This window comes from Macrobrachium nipponense, chromosome 45 (assembly GCF_015104395.2).
Source record: "Macrobrachium nipponense isolate FS-2020 chromosome 45, ASM1510439v2, whole genome shotgun sequence".
Lineage (NCBI taxonomy): Eukaryota > Metazoa > Arthropoda > Malacostraca > Decapoda > Palaemonidae > Macrobrachium > Macrobrachium nipponense.
The window spans coordinates 40,040,359-40,061,016 of NC_061105.1; the positions used below are offsets into that span (position 1 = coordinate 40,040,359).

The window sequence follows — 20,658 nt, forward strand, 5'->3', positions numbered from 1 at the left end:
AATATCTAATTCGCTCTACCTCGGAATTAATATATTTTCATATATGCTTAACCGAAGGGGAATTTTTTCTCGATAATAGATTTGCCTGGACCAGGGCGCGAACCTAGGGATCCTTTCAAACCCAGGAACGTCAGTGAAGCTTTTCCTACTACACCACCGCGAGAGGTTTAAAAGTTCATGTCGCCTCTCACCCTCATACCTTTCGCGCGCAGGTAATTAGTTGGTTTGGAGACAACATCAACCCACCTCGACTCCGGTAGTGTTTGTAGTGCTTTTGACAGTACGCAGCCAATCTTTAAGTCATATCACATTTCCGTGATTCATATACATATATCGAGCTACAATGTCCTTTAATATCTAATTCGCTCTACCTTGGAATTAATATATTTTCATATATGCTTAACCGAAGGGGAATTTTTTCTCGATAATAGATTTCCTGCCTGGACCAGGGTCGCGAACCTATGGATCCTTTCAAACCCAGGAACGTCAGTGAAGCTTTTCCTACTACACCACCGCGAGAGGTTAAAAGTTCATGTCGCCTCTCACCCTCATATACCTTTCGCGCGCAGGTAATTAGTTGGTTTGGAGACAACATCAACCCACCTCGACTCCGGTAGTGTTTGTAGTGCTTTTGACAGCACGTAGCCAATCTTTAAGTCATATCACATTTCCGTGATTCATATACATATATCGAGCTACAATGTCCTTTAATATCTAATTCGCTCTACCTCGGAATTAATATATTTTCATATATGCTTAACCGAAGGGGAATTTTTTCTCGATAATAGATTTGCCTGGACCAGGGCGCGAACCTATGGATCCTTTCAAACCCAGGAACGTCAGTGAAGCTTTTCCTACTACACCACCGCGAGAGGTTAAAAGTTCATGTCGCCTCTCACCCTCATATACCTTTCGCGCGCAGGTTTGGTTTGGAGACAACATCAACCCACCTCGACTCCGGTAGTGTTTGTAGTGCTTTTGACAGCACGTAGCCAATCTATAAGTCATATCACATTTCCGTGATTCATATACATATATCGAGCTACAATGTCCTTTAATATCTAATTCGCTCTACCTCGGAATTAATATATTTTCATATATGCTTAACCGAAGGGAATTTTTTCTCGATAATAGATTTGCCTGGACCAGGGCGCGAACCTATGGATCCTTTCAAACCCAGGAGCGTCAGTGAAGCTTTTCCTACTACACCACCGCGAGAGGTTAAAAGTTCATGTCGCCTCTCACCCTCATATACCTTTCGCGCGCAGGTAATTAGTTGGTTTGGAGACAACATCAACCCACCTCGACTCCGGTAGTGTTTGTAGTGCTTTTGACAGCACGTAGCCAATCTTTAAGTCATATCACATTTCCGTGATTCATATACATATATCGAGCTACAATGTCCTTTAATATCTAATTCCGCTCTACCTCGGAATTAATATATTTTCACATATGCTAACCGAAGGGGAATTTTTTCTCAATAATAGATTTGCCTGGACCAGGCGCGAACCTATGGATCCTTTCAAACCCAGGAACGTCAGTGAAGCTTTTCCTACTACACCACCGCGAGAGGTTAAAGTTCATGTCGCCTCTCACCCTCATATACCTTTCGCGCGCAGGTAATTAGTTGGTTTGGAGACAACATCAACCCACCTCGACTCCGGTAGTGTTTGTAGTGCTTTTGACAGCACGTAGCCAATCTTTAAGTCATATCACATTTCCGTGATTCATATACATATATCGAGCTACAATTGTCCTTTAATATCTAATTCGCTCTACCTCGGAATTAATATATTTTCATATATGCTTAACCGAGGGGAATCTCGATAATAGATTTGCCTGGACCAGGGCGCGAACCTATGGATCCTTTCAAACCCAGGAACGTCAGTGAAGCTTTTCCTACTACACCACCGCGAGAGGTTAAAAGTTCATGTCCGCCTCTCACCCTCATATACCTTTCGCGCGCAGGTAATTAGTGGTTTGGAGACAACATAACACCCACCTCGACTCCGGTAGTGTTTGTAGTGCTTTTGACAGCACGTAGCCAATCTTTAAGTCATCACATTTCCGTGATTCATATACATATATCGAGCTACAATGTCCTTTAATATCTAATTCGCTCTAACCTCGGAATTAATATATTTTCATATATGCTTAACCGAAGGAATTTTTTCTCGATAATAGATTTGCCTGGACCAGGGGCGCGAACCTATGGATCCTTTCAAACCCAGGAACGTCAGTGAAGCTTTTCCTACTACACCACCGACGAGAGGTTAAAAGTTCATGTCGCCTCTCACCCTCATATACCTTTCGCGCGCAGGTAATTAGTTGGCGTTTGGAGACAACATCAACCCACCTCGACTCCGGTAGTGTTTTGTAGTGCTTTTGACAGCACGTAGCCAATCTTTCTAAGTCATATCACATTTCCGTGATTCATATACATATATCGAGCTACAATGTCCTTTAATATCTCAAGCTCTCTACCTCGGAATTAATATATTTTCATATATGCTTAACCGAAGGGGGAATTTTTTCTCGATAATAGATTTGCCTGGACCAGGGCGCGAACTATGGATCCTTTCAACCCAGAACGTCAGTGAAGCTTTTCCTACTACACCACCGCGAGAGGTTAAAAGTTCATGTCGCCTCTCACCCTCATATACCTTTCGCGCGCAGGTAATTAGTTGGTTTGGAGACAACATCAACCCACCTCGACTCCGGTAGTGTTTGTAATGCTTTTGACAGCACGTAGCCAATCTTTAAGTCATATCCATTTCCGTGATTCATATACATATATCGAGCTACAATGTCCTTTAATATCTAATTCGCTCTACCTCGGAATTAATATATTTTCATATATGCTTAACGAAGGGGAATTTTTCTCGATAATAGATTTGCCTGGACCAGGGCGCGAACCTATGGATCCTTTCTTTCAAACCCAGGAACGTCAGTGAAGCTTTTCCTTCTACTACACCACCGCGAGAGGTTAAGTTCATGTCGCCTCTCACCCTCATATACCTTTCGCGCGCAGGTAATTAGTTGGTTTTGGGAGACAACATCAACCCACCTCGACTCCGGTATTGTTTGTAGTGCTTTTGACAGCACGTAGCCATCTTTAAGCAGTATCACATTTCCGTGATTCATATACATATATTGAGCTACAATGTCCTTTAATATCTAATTTCGCTCTACCTCGGAATTAATATATTTTCATATATGCTTAACCGAAGGGGAATTTTTTCTCGATAATAGATTTGCCTGGACCAGGGCGCGAACCTATGGATCCTTTCAAACCCAGGAACGTCAGTGAAGCTTTTCCTACTACACCACCGCGAGAGGTTAAAAGTTCATGTCGCCTCTCACCCTCATATACCTTTCGCGCGCAGGTAATTAGTTGGTTTGGAGACAACATCAACCCACCTCGACTCCGGTAGTGTTTGTAGTGCTTTTGACAGCACTACAAACACTACGGAGTCTAGGTGGGTTCATGCTGTCTCCAAACCAACTAATTACCTGCGCGCGAAGGTATATGAGGGTGAGAGGCGACATGACTTTTAACCTCGCGGTGGTGTAGTAGGAAAAGCTTCACTGACGTTTCCTGGGTTTTTGAAAGGATCCATAGGGTTCGCGCCCTGGTCCAGGCAAATCTATTATCGAGAAAAAAAATTCCCCTTCGTTAAGCATATATGAAAATATATTATTAATCCGAGGTAGAGCGAATTAGATATTAAAGACATTGTAGCTCGATATATGTATATGAATCACGGAAATGTGATATGACTTAAAGATTGGCTACGTGCTGTCAAAAGCACTACAAACACTACCGGAGTCGAGGTGGGTTTGATGTGTCTCCAAACCAACTAATTACCTGCGCGCGAAAGGTATAGTGAGGGTGAGAGCGACATGAACTTTTAAACCTCTCGCGGTGGTGTAGTAGGAAAAGCTTCACTGACGTTCCTGGGTTTGAAAGGATCCATAGGTTCGCGCCCTGGTCCAGGCAAATCTATTATCGAGAAAAAATTCCCCTTCGGTTAAGCATATATGAAAATATATTAATTCCGAGGTAGAGCGAATTAGATATTAAAGGACATTGTAGCTCGATATATGTATATGATTCACGGAAATGTGATATGACTTATAGATTGGCTACGTGCTGTCAAAAGCACTACAAACACTACCGGAGTCGAGGTGGGTTGATGTTGTCTCCAAACCAACTAATTACCTGCGCGCGAAAGGTATATGAGGGTGAGAGGCGACATGAACTTTTAACCTCTCGCGGTGGTGTAGTAGGAAAAGCTTCACTGACGTTCCTGGGTTTGAAAGGATCCTAGGTTCGCGCCCTGGTCCAGGCAAATCTATTATCGAGCAAAAAATTCCCTTCGGTTAAGCATATATGAAAATATATTAATTCCGAGGTAGAGCGAATTAGATATTAAAGGACATTGTAGCTCGATATATGTATATGAATCACGGAAATGTGATATGACTTAAAGATTGGCTACGTGCTGTCAAAAGCACTACAAACACTACCGGAGTCGAGGTGGGTTGATGTTGTCTCCAAACCAACAACTAATACCTGCGCGCGAAAGGTATATGAGGGTGAGAGGCGACATGAACTTTTAACCTCTCGCGGTGGTGTAGTAGGAAAGGCTTCACTGACGTTCCTGGGTTTGAAAGGATCCATAGGTTCGCGCCCTGGTCCAGGCAAATCTATTATCGAGAAAAAATTCCCCTTCGGTTAAGCATATATGAAAATATATTAATTCCGAGGTAGAGCGAATTAGATATTAAAGGACATTGTAGCTCGATATGTATATGAATCACGGAAATGTGATATGACTTAAAGATTGGCTACGTGCTGTCAAAAGCACTACAAACACTACCCGAGTCGAGGTGGGTTGATGTTGTCTCCAAACCAACTAATTACCTGCGCGCGAAAGGTATATGAGGGTGAGAGGCGACATGAACTTTTAACCTCTCGCGTGGTGTAGTAGGAAAAGCTTCACTGACGTTCCTGGGTTTGAAAGGATCATAGGTTCGCGCCCTGGTCCAGGCAAATCTATTATCGAGAAAAAATTCCCCTTCGGTTAAGCATATATGAAAATATATTAATTCCGAGGTAGAGCGAATTAGATATTAAAGGACATTGTAGCTCGATATATGTATATGAATCACGGAAATGTGTATGACTTAAAGATTGGCTACGTGCTGTCAAAAGCCACTACAAACACTACGGAGTCGAGGTGGGTTGATGTTGTCTCCAAACCAACTAATTACCTGCGCGCGAAAGGTATATGAGGGTGAGAGCGACATGAACTTTTAACCTCTCTCGTGGTGTAGTAGAAAAGCTTCACTGACGTTCCTGGTTTGAAAGGATCCATAGGTTCGCGCCCTGGTCCAGGCAAATCTATTATCGAGAAAAAATTCCCCTTCGGTTAAGCATATATGAAAATATATTAATTCCGAGTAGAGCGAATTAGATATTAAAGGCATTGTAGCTCGATATATTTGTATGAATCACGGAAATGTGATATGACTTAAAGATTGGCTACGTGCTGTCAAAAGCACTACAAACACTACCGGAGTCGAGGTGGGTTGATGTTGTCTCCAAACCAAATAACCTTACCTGCGCGCGAAAGGTATATGAGGGTGAGAGGCGACATGACTTTTTAACCTCTCGCGGTGGTGTAGTAGGAAAAGCTTCACTGACGTTCCTGGGTTTGAAAGGATCCATAGGTTCGCGCCCTGGTCCAGGCAAATCTATTATCGAGAAAAAATTCCCCTTCGGTTAAGCATATATGAAAATATATTAATTCCGAGGTAGAGCGAATTAGATATTAAAGGACATTGTAGCTCGATATATGTATATGAATCACGGAAATGTGATATGACTTAAAGATTGGCTACGTGCTGTCAAAGCACTACAAACACTACGGAGTCGAGGTGGGTTGATGTTGTCTCCAAACCAACTAATTACCTTGCGCGCGAAGGGTTTATGAGGGTGAGAGGCGACATGAACTTTTAACCTCTCGCGGTGGTGTAGTAGGAAAAGCTTCACTGACGTTCCTGGGTTTTGAAAGGATCCATAGGTTCGCGCCCTGGTCAGGCAAATCTATTATCGAGAAAAAATTCCCCTTCGGTTTAAGCATATATGAAAATATATTAATTCCGAGGTAGAGCGAATTAGATATTAAAGGACAATTGTAGCTCGATATATGTATATGAATCACGGAAATGTGATCTGACTTAAAGATTGGCTACGTGCTGTCAAAAAGCACTACAAACACTACCGGAGTCGAGGTGGGTTGATGTTGTCTCCAAACCAACTAATTACCCTGCGCGAAAGGTTTATGAGGTGAGAGGCGACATGAACTTTTAACCTCTCGCGGTGGTGTAGTAGGAAAAGTCTTCACTGACGTTCCTGGGTTTGAAAGGATCCATAGTTCGCGCCCTGGTTCAGGCAAATCTATTATCGAGAAAAAATTCCCCTTCGGTTAAGCATATATGAAAATATATTAATTCCGAGGTAGAGCGAATTAGATATTAAAGGACATTGTAGCTCGTATATGTATATGAATCACGGAAATGTGATATGACTAAAGATTGGCTACGTGCTGTCAAAAGCACTACAAACACTACCCGGAGTCGAGGTGGGTTGATGTTTGTCTCCAACCAACTAATTACCTGCGCGCGAAAGGTATATGAGGGTGAGAGGCGACATGAACTTTTAAACCTCTCGCGGTGGTGTAGTAGGAAAAGCTTCACTGACGTTCCTGGGTTTGAAAGGATCCATAGGTTCGCGCCCTGGTCCAGGCAAATCTATTATCGAGAAAAATTCCCCTTCGGTTAAGCATATATGAAAATATATTAATTCCGAGGTAGAGCGAATTAGATATTAAAGGACATTGTAGCTCGATATATGTATATGAATCACGAAATGTGATATGACTTATATATATATATATATATATATATATATATATATATATATATATATATATATATATATATATATATATATATATATATATATATATATATATATATATATATAATTATCAACAGACAATCCCATTCGAAACAGAAATAAATTTCAGACTCCCACTAGAAACAAACCCAGGTCTTTCAATTAAAAGACAAGTCCGCTGCAAACCAAGCCACATACTCACATGTATATACACATGTATATCCACACATACATGTGTATATGTGCTTACGGTTGTATACCTGTCTCATCTACAAACTCAACTCTTTTCAGCGTCAGAATGTAGAAGGCCGCGGAACTACGACGGTGCAGATCCAAGGATTTGTCCCCCGGAGCCACGTACGAATTTGCTATCCGGACTTACAACAGCCAGGGTACTTCGGACTTCACGTCCCTACGACAAAAGTCACATACCGGGTAACGCGAATTCTCATATCCTATTTTCGCTAAAGTCACTCGGCTAAGTCTAAATGGAATGTCTGTAATCGATAGGTATAATGACACTTGTGCAACCGAAAATAATTTCACTATGCTTATTCTTGGTCCTAGTAAACATTTGTAAAGACAGTTGTTAGTGAGCTGAACGTTCATAGAGTAAAATTACCTACAACAGAAATGTGATAATAATGAGCCCCAGTAAATAAAAACTAATTATGATTTGAATTGAAGAGGTAAGCTAAAAATAAAAATGAAATATGACAAACAGAACATGGAGTTAAATAGTGCTTCTTCTAATATCCGACGTAGAAACCGGAAATAATTTTTATTTACTCGTACTATGAAATTCTGTTTACCTCCAAAGTACATATCTCCCTTAACAGACAAAATCAGCATTTTTATATAACTGAATTTCTCATGACACACCCGCTTTCTCGCTCAGGCGTGGTGGAAGAAGCAGCAAGTAGCAGCAGGCAACCTCGCATGCCCCGTCTGACCCTTCTGCTAATGTCCCTGACTGGGGCAGCCCTTTTGGTCCTAAACATATCCATCATTATCTGCTTCATCAGACGCTTCGCCACGAGCAGGAATACTCCAGGTACTGTTTTGGGGACCTTCACTTTTCATGAAATGAATACCCCAGGTATTATTGTGTTTGGGTCCTTCAGTTTTCATAAAATGAATACCCCAGGTACTGTTTTTGGCCCTTTTACTTTCACATAATGAATACCCAAGAACTGCTTTTGGGCTTCTTTTCCTTTTTCATAAAATGAATACCCCAGGTACTGCATTTGGGTCCTCCACTTTTCATAAAATGAGTAGACAAGGTTCTGCTTTTAGGTTCTCCACTATTTATAAAATTAATACCTTAGGTACTGCTTCGGGTCTTTCGTGTTACTTAAAATGAAAATAGTAATGATGAATAATATGGAATGAAGTAATAAATTTTACAATTTTGTCTGTTCTCTCAACAGCTTCTTCTTATAAAACTGCGATTTCTGAGACGCACACACCAGCCTCAACTCCCGCGATGACCACAGATGACGACGAAGAGATGAAATCAGGTGGCCCTGAAAGTGTTACCACTGCAGCCCAATACCAGGTATGGTGATAATGAAACTGTTCTTGATCCTTGAAGTACTGGGATGACATACCTAAGCATTCTGTCTATTACCATTTTGCATTTTCCAGGGTGAAAATTATCTTAGGATATCTATATTATTCCCCCATTTCCAATAAATAGATTGTGAATTATTTTCATTTTTTCTTAGATATCTTTGCCTATCTGTCAGAATGTTGAAAACCACTTCCGTAACACAAGAAAAAAAAATTGGCAATGTCTTGATGATTTTAATATTTTTCATTCAGTGGATTCTTTTCTTGCCTTCAGATGACTCGGCAATCTTCAGACGTAAAAGATGATGGAGGTAGTCCACGAATAACAAATATAATCCATCACTACAGCACAGATATCACAGAGACTTCAAAACCAAAAGACAAGCAGCTGCCAAACGTTCTCCCTTCTGCCGAGTTTATCACCATCGACAGTCCAACTAACAACAGCAAAAGTGCCTTAATGAATGGTGGTCTGAACATTCGGAGTCCAGTATCTTCAAACACAGAGCCTGAACAGTAAGTACTTCTGCCCAGATAGTACACACCAGTTAGATGACAACATATCAAACCAGATGAGAGTAGAGGCCCAAGACATTCCAGATGTGTGTCCCAAAAACTCAGGGTCAAGTCATTCATTTATTCGTCAGCAGAGCCAGGAAGTTTCCCTGACGTCGCACCAGAGCAACACTTCCTATGTTAATCTTCCCGATCAGGTGCATGGCATTGCAAGACATACATCAGTAAACCTACGTCGTCAAGATAGTACAAGTCCCACCCCAGTGGGTCTGCGAGGGCAAGACAACATGGAGTCCTATCCCAGTGGGCTTACATCATCAGGATAGCATAAATCTTCCACCAAAAGGCTTGCACCACAAGATCGAATGAGTCCTACCCTGAAAAGCTTTCAAAGGCAGACAGCCTAAGTCCAACCCCCTCTTTGCCTCATATTCTTCCAGCTTTAAAATAAGCCACATGTTCCATCTCCGTCGACATTCTGCCGAATCAAAACACCTCAATATGGTATGCATCAGGGACAGCCGCACACTAAGCAACATCAGCACCCTGGACCTCAAGGATGCTTACACCACCATGGGCATCGTAATGGCTTTGAAAAGCAGCAACAGGATCGCAATCACCAAACACACCTAGAATATCGCCAAAGTCTGCCAGTACAAGAGACAGAAAGAGGGATTACACAATACTGCAATACAGATTCTACAGAACTCCACCAAGAGGTCCTTACTGCCACCAGCCATCGCACCTCGACAAACACTCAGAGCCTCAGGGACACCTAGGGCATCAACAAACCCATCAAATCAAATGCATCATCACGGGTATCAAGGTAGAACTTATCCGCAGCAGAATCCCACAGTGTACCTCATCAAAACCCGCCGTACAGATACCCGTCCACCGTCCCCGAGTACAATTCACAGCCCAGCACTCGTCACCTCATTATCATCAATCCGTAGAAGATCCACATTTAGAACACTCTGCTAAAGTAGCAAGTGACCTCCTACCAATAGACATAGCCCCATTTCTCATACCCAGAGGGACTACCAGTATACAATACCCTTTCAAGAAGAGGGCTGGCGTGGAGGACACTCACAGCTTCCTGCTGCAGAGCAGCACCAACTGCAGTGCATTAGGGAGGAGCCTAGCAGTGACCCCTTGGGAGGAGCAGATCCCAAATCCTGCATAGCAGAAACCAACTGTGATGACGAGGGGGAAAGGGCGCACGACGAATCTTCTCATGGTAAGTCGGCATCTTGAGATAAACAAGAAACACAAATGGGGAGAGAACTTGGTGATGACCATCAGAGATGGATGACATTGTTAACTGCATGTAAGGGGCAAATGAGTTTGCGTTATTTTTCCGTATCTGGGATAGAATATGGTTTCTTGTCCGGTTGAGACAGAGTGGACATTAGCAAGAAGTCAAGGAAGGAAGACGAAGCAGTGCGTACAGAGTTAATGGAGCAGAGCCAGTTTCCATTGTTATGGTTAATTTAGCCGGTTCAACAACTTATTCAGATGCGTATATATAATCTGACGGTTAAGGTGGTATAAAAGTAAAACTCAATAAAAGTATATTAAAGAAAAAACAAGGGGATAAAAAGAACGGCAACATGAAGGATATTAATTCAATTCTGAGGTTATCAGCAGGTAATTTCTGATTCTCGATATTGCATTTCAAAAATACGTAACGATAGATACGCACACGCAAGCAACTAAACACTTTCAAAAATCTATATATAGGTCAAAATAACATTCAACAGCTAAGACCTTTGCTTGGGATCAATAAGGGAAACGATGGGATACGACTGTCACATAACCTCATTCTCTTAAAGTCCCCCTTTCGCGAAAACATTTTAACTCTCTCTCTCTCTCTCTCTCTCTCTCTCTCTCTCTCTCTCTCTCTCTCTCTCTCTGTGTGTGTGTGTGTGTGTGTGTGTGTGTGTTTTATACAGAAATGGATATCAACACGCACGCAAAAATATGTGCATAAATTTATGCTTATGTGTGTCAGTGAATAAACAAATGAGAAAAAAAGAAAATATCACTGAAGAAAACTTCTATCTAAACTACAGGAGGAATTCCATTAAAAATTTATCTCTATTATTTTTCCAGATGTGTGAAGAAGGATCGAGGCAGCTGACAGAAAACATCTGTTTAATCTCTTTGGCAACAGAAAGATTTCTTTCTCATTTTTGTACCGAATCATAAATTACCAGAATAGGTTTTATTCATGGAAACTTTAACTGAAGTATGTGTGTTCGTACGTAAAAAATATATATGATCTATTTTAAAGGTTGTTTTAATTTCCTCGGGTTCATTAAGTGTAAAGTTTTATTTATACCCTGAAGGAGCAGTAAATATAAAACTTACATAAGCTGATTTATGATGTGATAATCTCGTAATAAATACTAAAAAAATTAGTCATAAAAGAACAGCAAGAGAAAATAAAAACAGAGAAGAAAATCCGTAAAGAATAAAATTATTAAAAATCAAAAATTATCTTAACAATCCGTAAAGAATAAATTATTAAAAAATAAAATTATTTCTCACAAAATATTCATTTTTCAGCCTCAAAATATTTTTCCCGTTATATTTAAGCTCCAAAAATTCTTGAGAAAAGATTCAAGAATTTTTCTCTTGCTGGATAACAGAATCGACGTCCCAAAGATGGACGACAACTTCCAATTATGCAACATCAGGGAAAGGTCAAGATGGTAAAGGTGAGAGAGAGAGAGAGAGAGAGAAGAGAGAGACAGAAGAGAGAGAGAGAGAGTGAGAGAGAGAGAATCAGCTTTCTCGTTTTGGAGGCATATGCTGGAAACCAGAGAAATAAAGCACCACAATCACGTCTGTTAAGGGAACGAATGGCGACAGATATGGTTTCCCAATCAAAAAAACGGAAAAATATATGGAAATATCCTTGTCGACAGCCAGACAGACAGACAGACAAGACCTATAGACAGAACAAGAAACTGAGGAACAACCATCAATAAATGCACTGTAATCTGAATGTTTTCAGTTATTCCTCCTGTTCCTGTTGCGTTTACTCTTTTTTATTCTTATGACTAATTGGACATTCCAGCTCTCTTGGGAACTAAAATTAGAGGAATAACTAATATGTTAAAATAAAGTATCGCTTTGTCTTTCATGGCTGTTGATCATCCGAACTTTGACTTCTCAAATCAGGAAGCAAATTTAATCTTCACTTTTCTAGTTCTTTCTTTTGCAAAACGCAAAGAAAGGGTGAAAGTCTGGCGATCTATAGCGTTCGAGAGGTGTGTTTTTTTTTTTTTTTTTTTTTTTCAGTCATTGGTAGTTTGGTACTTGTCGAAGTACCTGGGAGTGCTCGGATGAACTGGTCTCCTCTCTCTCTCTTGACATCACTGACCCATATGTAACATCAACGAATTTTGTAAATCAATTTATATTTTCTCTTCCTCAAGATCTTTTGTCATCCGACTGTCTGTCTGTCTGTCTGTCTGTCTCCAACAGGATAAGTCTCCGGCACAACCTGTAAGTATGTAGGTCCTTAGGCGAGAGCAGCACTTAAACACGCTCTGCTAGCACTTGTCGGCCACTTTCACCTCAGCTTGCAACTTGAAGTTTCTTGCAATATGAGTTTTTTTACGGGAACAAAAACATAAAGACTAGGATTAAATTCTCCCTAATAAAGTTGATAACATGTAAACATAATGTCTAGTAAAGTTTCACATTTTTGTATAAAAAAACTTATTAAGTGTTTTATGGACAACCAGTCAACCTTCTGTAATTGAAGCAGAGGGAATATTTTTTATATTTTTGTCTGTCTGTCTATTTGTCACATATAATTACCGTCATCACCATAATCCTTTTTATGTTTCATTTATAAAACATAAACACCTCCTGACTATCTCTTTTTTTCCTTCTTCATGAAATCCATAAGTTATGAAAATCTTAACTGGAAAATCCTTCAATATTCCAGAAAAACGGAAAATAAAAACACAAATAAGAAGAAACTGCTAAATGAATAAAATCGAACTCTGATTCACCCACTCGACCTTCAATGTTCAAAGACAAAAGGTCACCTCACAACAATCAACATTTCATTTGCCTTTTTTAGCGCGGTCATCAGCGAGGAATGTTTTTTTTAACTGTCTACCCAATATTCCTTTTTCCTCTCAGAACTCTTACCTTCCTCATTCTGTCCTCTTCACCCCAGCCCTCACCACCACCACCTCCTCCTCCTCCTCCTCCTCTTCTTCCTCCGCTCATTTCTTGGATCAGACAAAAAGCACGAAGTCATTTCTATATAATTTTTCATCCATCTGTGATGTTTTGCAAAAAAGGGTTTGGTGAACAATTAGTTGCGTGAGAACTGGATATATCAAATACATCTGACATTAATCCCATCGAAAATCTTTGGGAAACCGTATGGGCTGGCAACTTCATTTACAGAAGAAACTGCCGGAAGGTACTTACATATATATGTATATATATATACATACATATACATGTATATATATATATATATATATATATATATATATATATATGTATGTATATATATATATACATACATATATATATATATATATATATCTATATATATATATATATATGGTATGTATGTATGTAGTATGTAGTATATATATATATATATATATATATATGATATTTATATAATATGTATATATATATATCTATATATAATATATATCTATATATATATATATATACTTGTAATAATGACAGAATCTTCTTATCTTCATAGCTCCTCACATCTTCATAATTATTAAGTACGCTTGCATTGTGCGTGTTACCAATAGATACGTACAAACATACATATATGCATGCATATATATATATATATATATATATATATATATATATATATATATATATATAAAGAGAGAGAGAGAGAGAGAGAGAGAGAGAGAGAGAGAGAAGCATTTTCGCCCGGTTCATTATGCGATAAATCTGAGCTTATTCCACAATGCAGTTCTGTTCTAGAATTCAAAACGCGCTTCTCAATTCTCATGTTTATTCACATCTGACCTGACTATTTATGCTGACTCGAGTTTCAGACACTGGACTCCATATTAAGTGAAATTTTTCTGTATTACTATAAATTTTATATCCGGCATTTTAGGTGGGAAGTATTAATTCAGTAATCTACGTGAAATTCGAATTGTGATCTCAATAATAATAATAATAATAATAATAATAATAATAATAATAATAATAATAATAAGCAAAGTCAAGAAGAAAGTATCACTCATTGATGTCGCAATACCATGGGACAGCAGAGTTGAAGAGAAAGAGAGGGAAAAAATGGATAAGTATCAAGATCTGAAAATAGAAATAAGAAGGATATGGGATATGCCAGTGGAAATCGTACCCATAATATAGGAGCACTAGGCACGATCCAAGATCCCTGAAAAGGAATCTAGAAAAACTAGAGGCTGAAGTAGCTCCGGGACCTCATGCAGAAGAGTGTGATCCTAGAAAACGGCACACATAGTAAGAAGAGTGATGGACTCCTAAGGAGGCAGGATGCAACCCGGAACCCCACACTATAAATACCACCCAGTCGAATTGGAGGACTGTGATAGAGCAAAAAAAAAAAAAAAAAAAAAAAAAAAACAAAAAAAAAAAAAAAAAAAAAAAATAATAATTACTAAAATTTTCTTTATTATTTTTCAACTTACAATATCAATTCCTTTTCACCATCCCAATCTAATCACAATATTTTTATGCTTGTCACTGTAAACCTTAAAATCCAAATGAGGAACCAAATGGAGAAATTCCGACGCGAATTCGAATCCTTCCATAGCCTCTGAATTTTTCCATTTGCATCTTACGTTTCTTAAAGACGAGGGTATCCAATAAATGTGGAAAAATCGAAATTCTCTCAATTGCTTGCGTACCTGGTAAGGAAGCGACTATAGCAGATTCACATCAACCGTGTATCTGATGTCTAAGCCAGTCCGTTACAATGCTCCTGATGGTGGCTGGTGAAAAGGCAATCGCAAGGTTGGAAACTCTCAGTCTCTCTCGAGAGTTCATACAGGCAGGATGTATGTTCCTCCTCTCCTGAGGGATACTTCTGAGAGACGTATCCCTCCGGAGAGGTGGAACATACATTCTACCTATGTGAAGGCACTCTCGAGAGACTGAGAGTTTCCAGCCCTGTGATTGGCTTATGAACAGCTAATCAGGAGCCTCGTAAGGGACTGGCCTAGACATCTGATGCACGGCTGATGTGAATCTACTATAGTATATCATATAGGCCTACCACGCAATCTTTCAGTTACCAACCTCTTCCTTTCCGTTTCTTTTCTTTCTCTTTTGGCCCAGCAAAAAAACAAAAAAAAAAACAAAAATCGAACACTGAATCTAAAAGAATGTTTAAAACCCTCAGTCCATTTCCCTTCACGAACATCCACGACTCGACTCAATTCCATCTAGCAGTGATGATGATGATTTCCTTAATCACTTCCGGTTTTGCAGATTTACCTGGACCTGAGCCCACCTCTCTTGTGACCTGAGGGAAAGTCGGAGTGGCCACGAGATAACCGAGTTTCGCCGAACAAAGGGTTTTGAATTGTAGGTCTGAATATTAATAATATTTTTGGATTTGCGGTAAATTGTACGCACACACGAACAAACGAAACAAACAAACGCACTCACACGTAAACACACACGTAATAAGTGTGTGTGTATATATATATATATAAATATATATATATATATATATATATATATATATATATATATATATATATATATATATATATATATATATATATATATATATATATATATATATATATATATATATAACCAGCGAACTGAATGAGGCTGTCAAAAAAAGCGCTTCGTTTTCAATCATTGAATAACCTCTCTTCTTCTCTCTCTTCTCTCTCTCTCTCTCTTGTTCATTGTTAGAAAAATGCGTCCAGTGGTGATAGTGAACTTTCTCTTCTGGAAAGCGTCGCAATAAAAGGATCGAGACAAGTTGTTGCAGGAAAGAAGCCAAAGGCTTTCTGAGGGACCTTTGTGTCTTCGGGAACATTATTGCTTTTTGGTGCTTGACTCACAGTCCTGCTCAGAATTGGCTTTCTTTTACAGTCTGTTAATTTTTTGTTTTAGCTTAGTGTCTGCGACAATGATATCGTTCACGACTGAGGAGAAACGATGGTATATCACCCCCCCCCCTTTTGTATCCTGCAGAAGAAAACATTTGCATTGATAATTAATTAACCATTTTATTACGATGCATTCGAGAAGAGAAAGCCCTCTATCACTACTGATGCGTTTTCTGTCAGTGTACAAGAGAGAGAGAGAGAGAGAGAGAGAGGAGAGAGAGAGAGAGAGAGAGAAACTGTGCCTCAAAAAGCAATAAATATGTTCGAACGTACATTTCTTTTATTTGTTATTTATAATATTAAATCAATTTTGATTTTTCTTATTCGTTAGATCCGGGATTTGGAGAAAAGCAATTGGACACAGAATAACCTCAACCTTTATAAGAATTTAATGACGTCTCCTTCCAGAGGGGAGAAAGGCAGACTACAAATGTTGTGGTTGGTAACAAAAAATGATAATAATAACGATGAAAAATAGAAAAAATAAAATAGAAAACAAGAAAAAAAGGTAAATACGATAACATCCCTGAAAGTAACAACTCAAAAACCGAAACTACAATTACCAAATATTCTCTAAAATCCATTTTGCAACTATAATAAAATATTTAGTCAAATGGAATCGTGAAGATTAATAGTTATAACTACTCGAAATTGTAGACTATTTCCTGCTAACTTCCAAAAGCTTCTTAATTTCCTTAGACCTTCATTAATGAAGTGGAAATAATTGAGGCTTAATTGGGCGTTAACTTGCTCGAGTCGGAAGTTAATCTTTGATCGGAATTTGGACTTTAACCTAAAATTCGTCAGGCTAATTTTCGATCTCTTGTTGCGAGACGTTTATGAAGATGGGCTAACTTTGAAGTTTCCTCTCTCTCTCTCTCTCTCTCTCTCTCTCTCTCTCTCTCTCTCTTTTCTTTTTCTTTCGATCTCCCTTAATTTTCGCTCACGTGCACATGAGCGCACTGGCATTCTGACGTACATGCGAACGTGCGCACGTTTGAGAGGTTTGCACTGAAGGAAGGAATGTTTGTTTCTGTACTAGTTTCTACTAATTGTCACCTTCTGAAAGAAAAACCCTGTGACGAATGTAGCCAGCTGATCTGGGCGAAATTTACACACTCACACACACACACACAAATATATATATATATAGATATATATATATATATATATATATATATATATATATATATATATATACATCGAGCCACAAATGTCCTTTAATTCACTTGTTGGCCCAGTCGATAACATCACTGAAGTCCTAATTTCTCCTTCTGTCCGCTGGGCGCTGGTTCGAACCCACTAGAGGACGAAATTATTATCAACTCAAAAATTTCCCTTCGGTTAACATTTATGAAAATATATTCATTCCGAGGCAGAGCGAATTTCATATTAAAGGACATTAAATTCTGTAGCTCGAATCACGGTGAAGTGATAAAAAAAAATTTATATATATATATATTTGTATATATATGATATATATATATATATATAATAATAGATATTTACCCCCTAAATATATATATATTATATAGCAAAGTATACACGGGACAAAACTGCGTTGGAATGAAAGCTATACACTGAGAGTACTTACATTCCAATAAACTACTTATGGTGTATATATTTTTTAGTTAATTCTTTTATATTTATTTAAGTTTATTTGTCTAGTCCGTCGGTTATTTTATGGAACAGCCTGATGTTTTGGCAACATGTTGACTGAAATAAATGGTAAACTAATACTTAATTTACATTTGCTCATATATCTTGATTTATTAATGAACCTAGTACCAGTGTAAGGGTAATTATTTAAAAATTATTATAGTAAACTAAACTGTGATTACCTTTAAATAAAAAAACCATTTATCTAAAAGCATCCTCGACTGAGGCTTGACTGCTCTCTCTCTCTCTCTCTCTCTCTCTCTCTCTCTCTCTCTCTCTGCTAGAATTCTCCGATGTCAAATCGTATCCCGGACGAGATGTAAAAAATATACATGAATAAAAATTGTTGGTGCCGAGGAAAAAAAAAAAATTGCTTTTATCGTAACAGCATCACAGCCATTAACTCGAAGTATTATACAAAAGTAATGTTTTTGAAACCACTTTATATTTTTCAGAACTAGTATGAAAAGAGCAGGTTTGACTGACCGCTGTTCAAATAAAATAGGAGGAAGGTTATAGTGCAGTCATTTTTTATACCCGGCGAAGCTATACAAAAATAAATAAATAAACAAGTGTTTTATAGGCGAAGGCGAACGAGTTTGGTGTCAAAATAATGCAAAAAAAAAAAATAATAATACATCAACAAAAGTGAAGGAATTCCATGTGCAGAATATGTGTGAAATGTTCATGATGAATCTATTGAACGCCTGGAAAATATTTTCCTTTGTATCATTTCATCGAGATGTATTTCCTGGTAAAAATCTATGAATACGAACGAAATATTATTGCTGAGGGTAACGTTTTCCTTAAGAAAAAATATTCGTCCATTTCAAGTGTTTTCTATTTTGACCTAAACCCACTTATGCACTATTGGTTTATCAATTTTGGCTTCGGAAATAATGTATCTAGACTCAACGTCCCAATAGAACAAATGATTGTCGCTACGAAAGTTACCACAAAAAAAGTTTAAATATAATAATAATATAATAATAATAATAATAATATAATCAATAATAATAATAATATAATAATAATAATAATAATAATAATAATAATAATAACAATAATAATAGATCCCTGAAAAGGAACCTGAAAAACTAGATGCAGAAGCGTGTGCTCCGAGAAACAATGTAACATAGTGAGAATAGTGATAGACTCCTAAGGAGGCAGGATGCACCCGGAACCCCCAACACTATAAACGACCACCAGTCGAATAGGATGACTTGTATAAGCCAAAAAAAAAATCAGATAAATAATAAATAAATAATAATAATTAATAAAATAAAAAAAATAAATCTAAAATGTAATAATAATAATAATTAATAAGTAAATAAAATAAAATAATAATCCTGAAGCTTTTACCCAACCTAGAATTGACTTAAGTTTACATTGTGGATTAATTTACTCATTTCTAAAGGACTCTTAATGTCATTTTGCGTCTTTTAGAAAATACATATCCATATTTTAGGCATAAATATATGTTGCTTTCTAATTGAGCTTTAACGACCCCAACATCCTCTACAGAATCATAACAAACTTCTACAAGTGATTCTGATGTACGATTTAGAGTCAATTCGCTCACTGGATTCAGAGTGGCGACTTCAAGGTTTTTCAGAAAGTCGGTTCCGTTCAGAAAGAGATCCTGAAGGAATTTCAGTTTCTTAGAACATTATTTTCTGGATTAGCAAATAATTGGTACTTTTTTTAATTTTAGAAAATCTTTTTTGGAACCTTATTAAGGAATGTTTTAATCCTACAAAATATTTTTCCTGAGAGAGAGAGAGAGAGAGAGAGAGAGAGAGAGAGAGAGAGAGAGAGAGAGAGAGCAGGAAAATTATCGATAAACTTAGTGAAATGTTCAAGAGTACCATATCAAAAGGAATGGCATTTTTAACAGAGAATCGCCGTTATAATTAGTACCAAAGCATCTCGAGTAAGGATATTCGTTTTACCGAATATCATTTCCTTAGTGCAAATAACATTCAATTCAACAGTGCCCCCAACCTTATGCTCTGGACGTGAAGAATAAATCAATCAAACAAACAAACAAAAACAAAACGTCGGTTACAGAAGAGCGAATATCAATCGCCAATTTTCCATGCACCCGGAGTTTTAATGAAAACCTATTTCATTTCTGGCAATTCATATCTCACGATTTAACGAAACAATCGCTCGGTACAACAGAGGGAAGTCATTCGCGTCCACGTGAAACGAGGCCTTTTTCTCGCTCGTTTCCATCAATTGTACCTCTATAAAGGATTCCTCGCTTTGATCTTATTTGATGACTGTCTGTGATATATATCGGTAATATGAGAAATCTTCTCAGCTTACGAATATCTACGAAATTTCAGCTCAAATTTACAAAACGCGAAGGTTTCAGTGACATTAAACTTTGCTTTACATTTTGCCAGCGTTGCGAAGACAAAGGGAGCTCGACAGGAATATTTTAAAGACAGTCTTCAATTCACATATTTATGTCCTAAGTCAGATTACGAAGAAAATTAACAGCGCAGAAGATCAACAAAAGTTGAATCTTTACTGAATTGTCTGAGCAAAGACCTCCGTCTTTCACAACCTATTTTACTTCCGTATCTTTGTCTGTATTTATTTTTGCAACATTATTGTAGAAGTAAATGGAGAGAGAGAGAGAGAGAGAGAGAATAGAGAGAGAGAAGAGAGACGAGAGAGAGAGAGAGAAGAGGATAAGAGAGAGAGAGAGAGAGAGAGATTCAGGCCTAATGTAATGGTCTAACGTCATTTAACGTTTCATTAACGCGGCTTTTAGGGATTTTTACTATATTTGCATTTGTATACTAC

General features: G+C 38.1%; 1 protein-coding gene and 2 long non-coding RNA genes across 4 annotated transcripts in view; 2 read left to right on the forward strand and 1 right to left on the reverse strand.

The window, feature by feature from the left end:
* Positions 1-20,658, reverse strand: part of LOC135214141 (uncharacterized) — a 556,803-nt gene that overhangs the window by 420,619 nt on the left and 115,526 nt on the right. The gene's annotated exons all lie outside the window — the stretch shown is intronic.
* LOC135214139 (uncharacterized) lies at positions 7,814-9,189 on the forward strand. The gene is made up of 3 exons (XM_064248227.1): positions 7,814-8,021; positions 8,398-8,525; positions 8,814-9,189. Exons 1-3 carry the CDS (start codon positions 7,841-7,843, stop codon positions 9,057-9,059), a joined length of 555 nt encoding a protein of 184 aa, XP_064104297.1. The 5' UTR covers positions 7,814-7,840; the 3' UTR covers positions 9,060-9,189.
* Positions 10,072-11,347, forward strand: LOC135214140 (uncharacterized). Its single transcript, XR_010314288.1, has 2 exons — positions 10,072-10,292; positions 11,168-11,347. It is a non-coding gene; the product is annotated as an uncharacterized LOC135214140 (long non-coding RNA).

What these genes read in the sequence shown, in the direction of transcription:
- LOC135214139 (XM_064248227.1), top strand. Translation starts at nt 7,841, where the DNA reads ATGACACACCCGCTTTCTCGCTCAGGCGTGGTGGAAGAAGCAGCAAGT. An exon ending in CACGAGCAGGAATACTCCAG is followed by an intron (nt 8,022 to 8,397) that starts GTACTGTTTTGG and finishes TTCTCTCAACAG; the next exon opens with CTTCTTCTTATAAAACTGCG. An exon ending in CCACTGCAGCCCAATACCAG is followed by an intron (nt 8,526 to 8,813) that starts GTATGGTGATAA and finishes TCTTGCCTTCAG; the next exon opens with ATGACTCGGCAATCTTCAGA.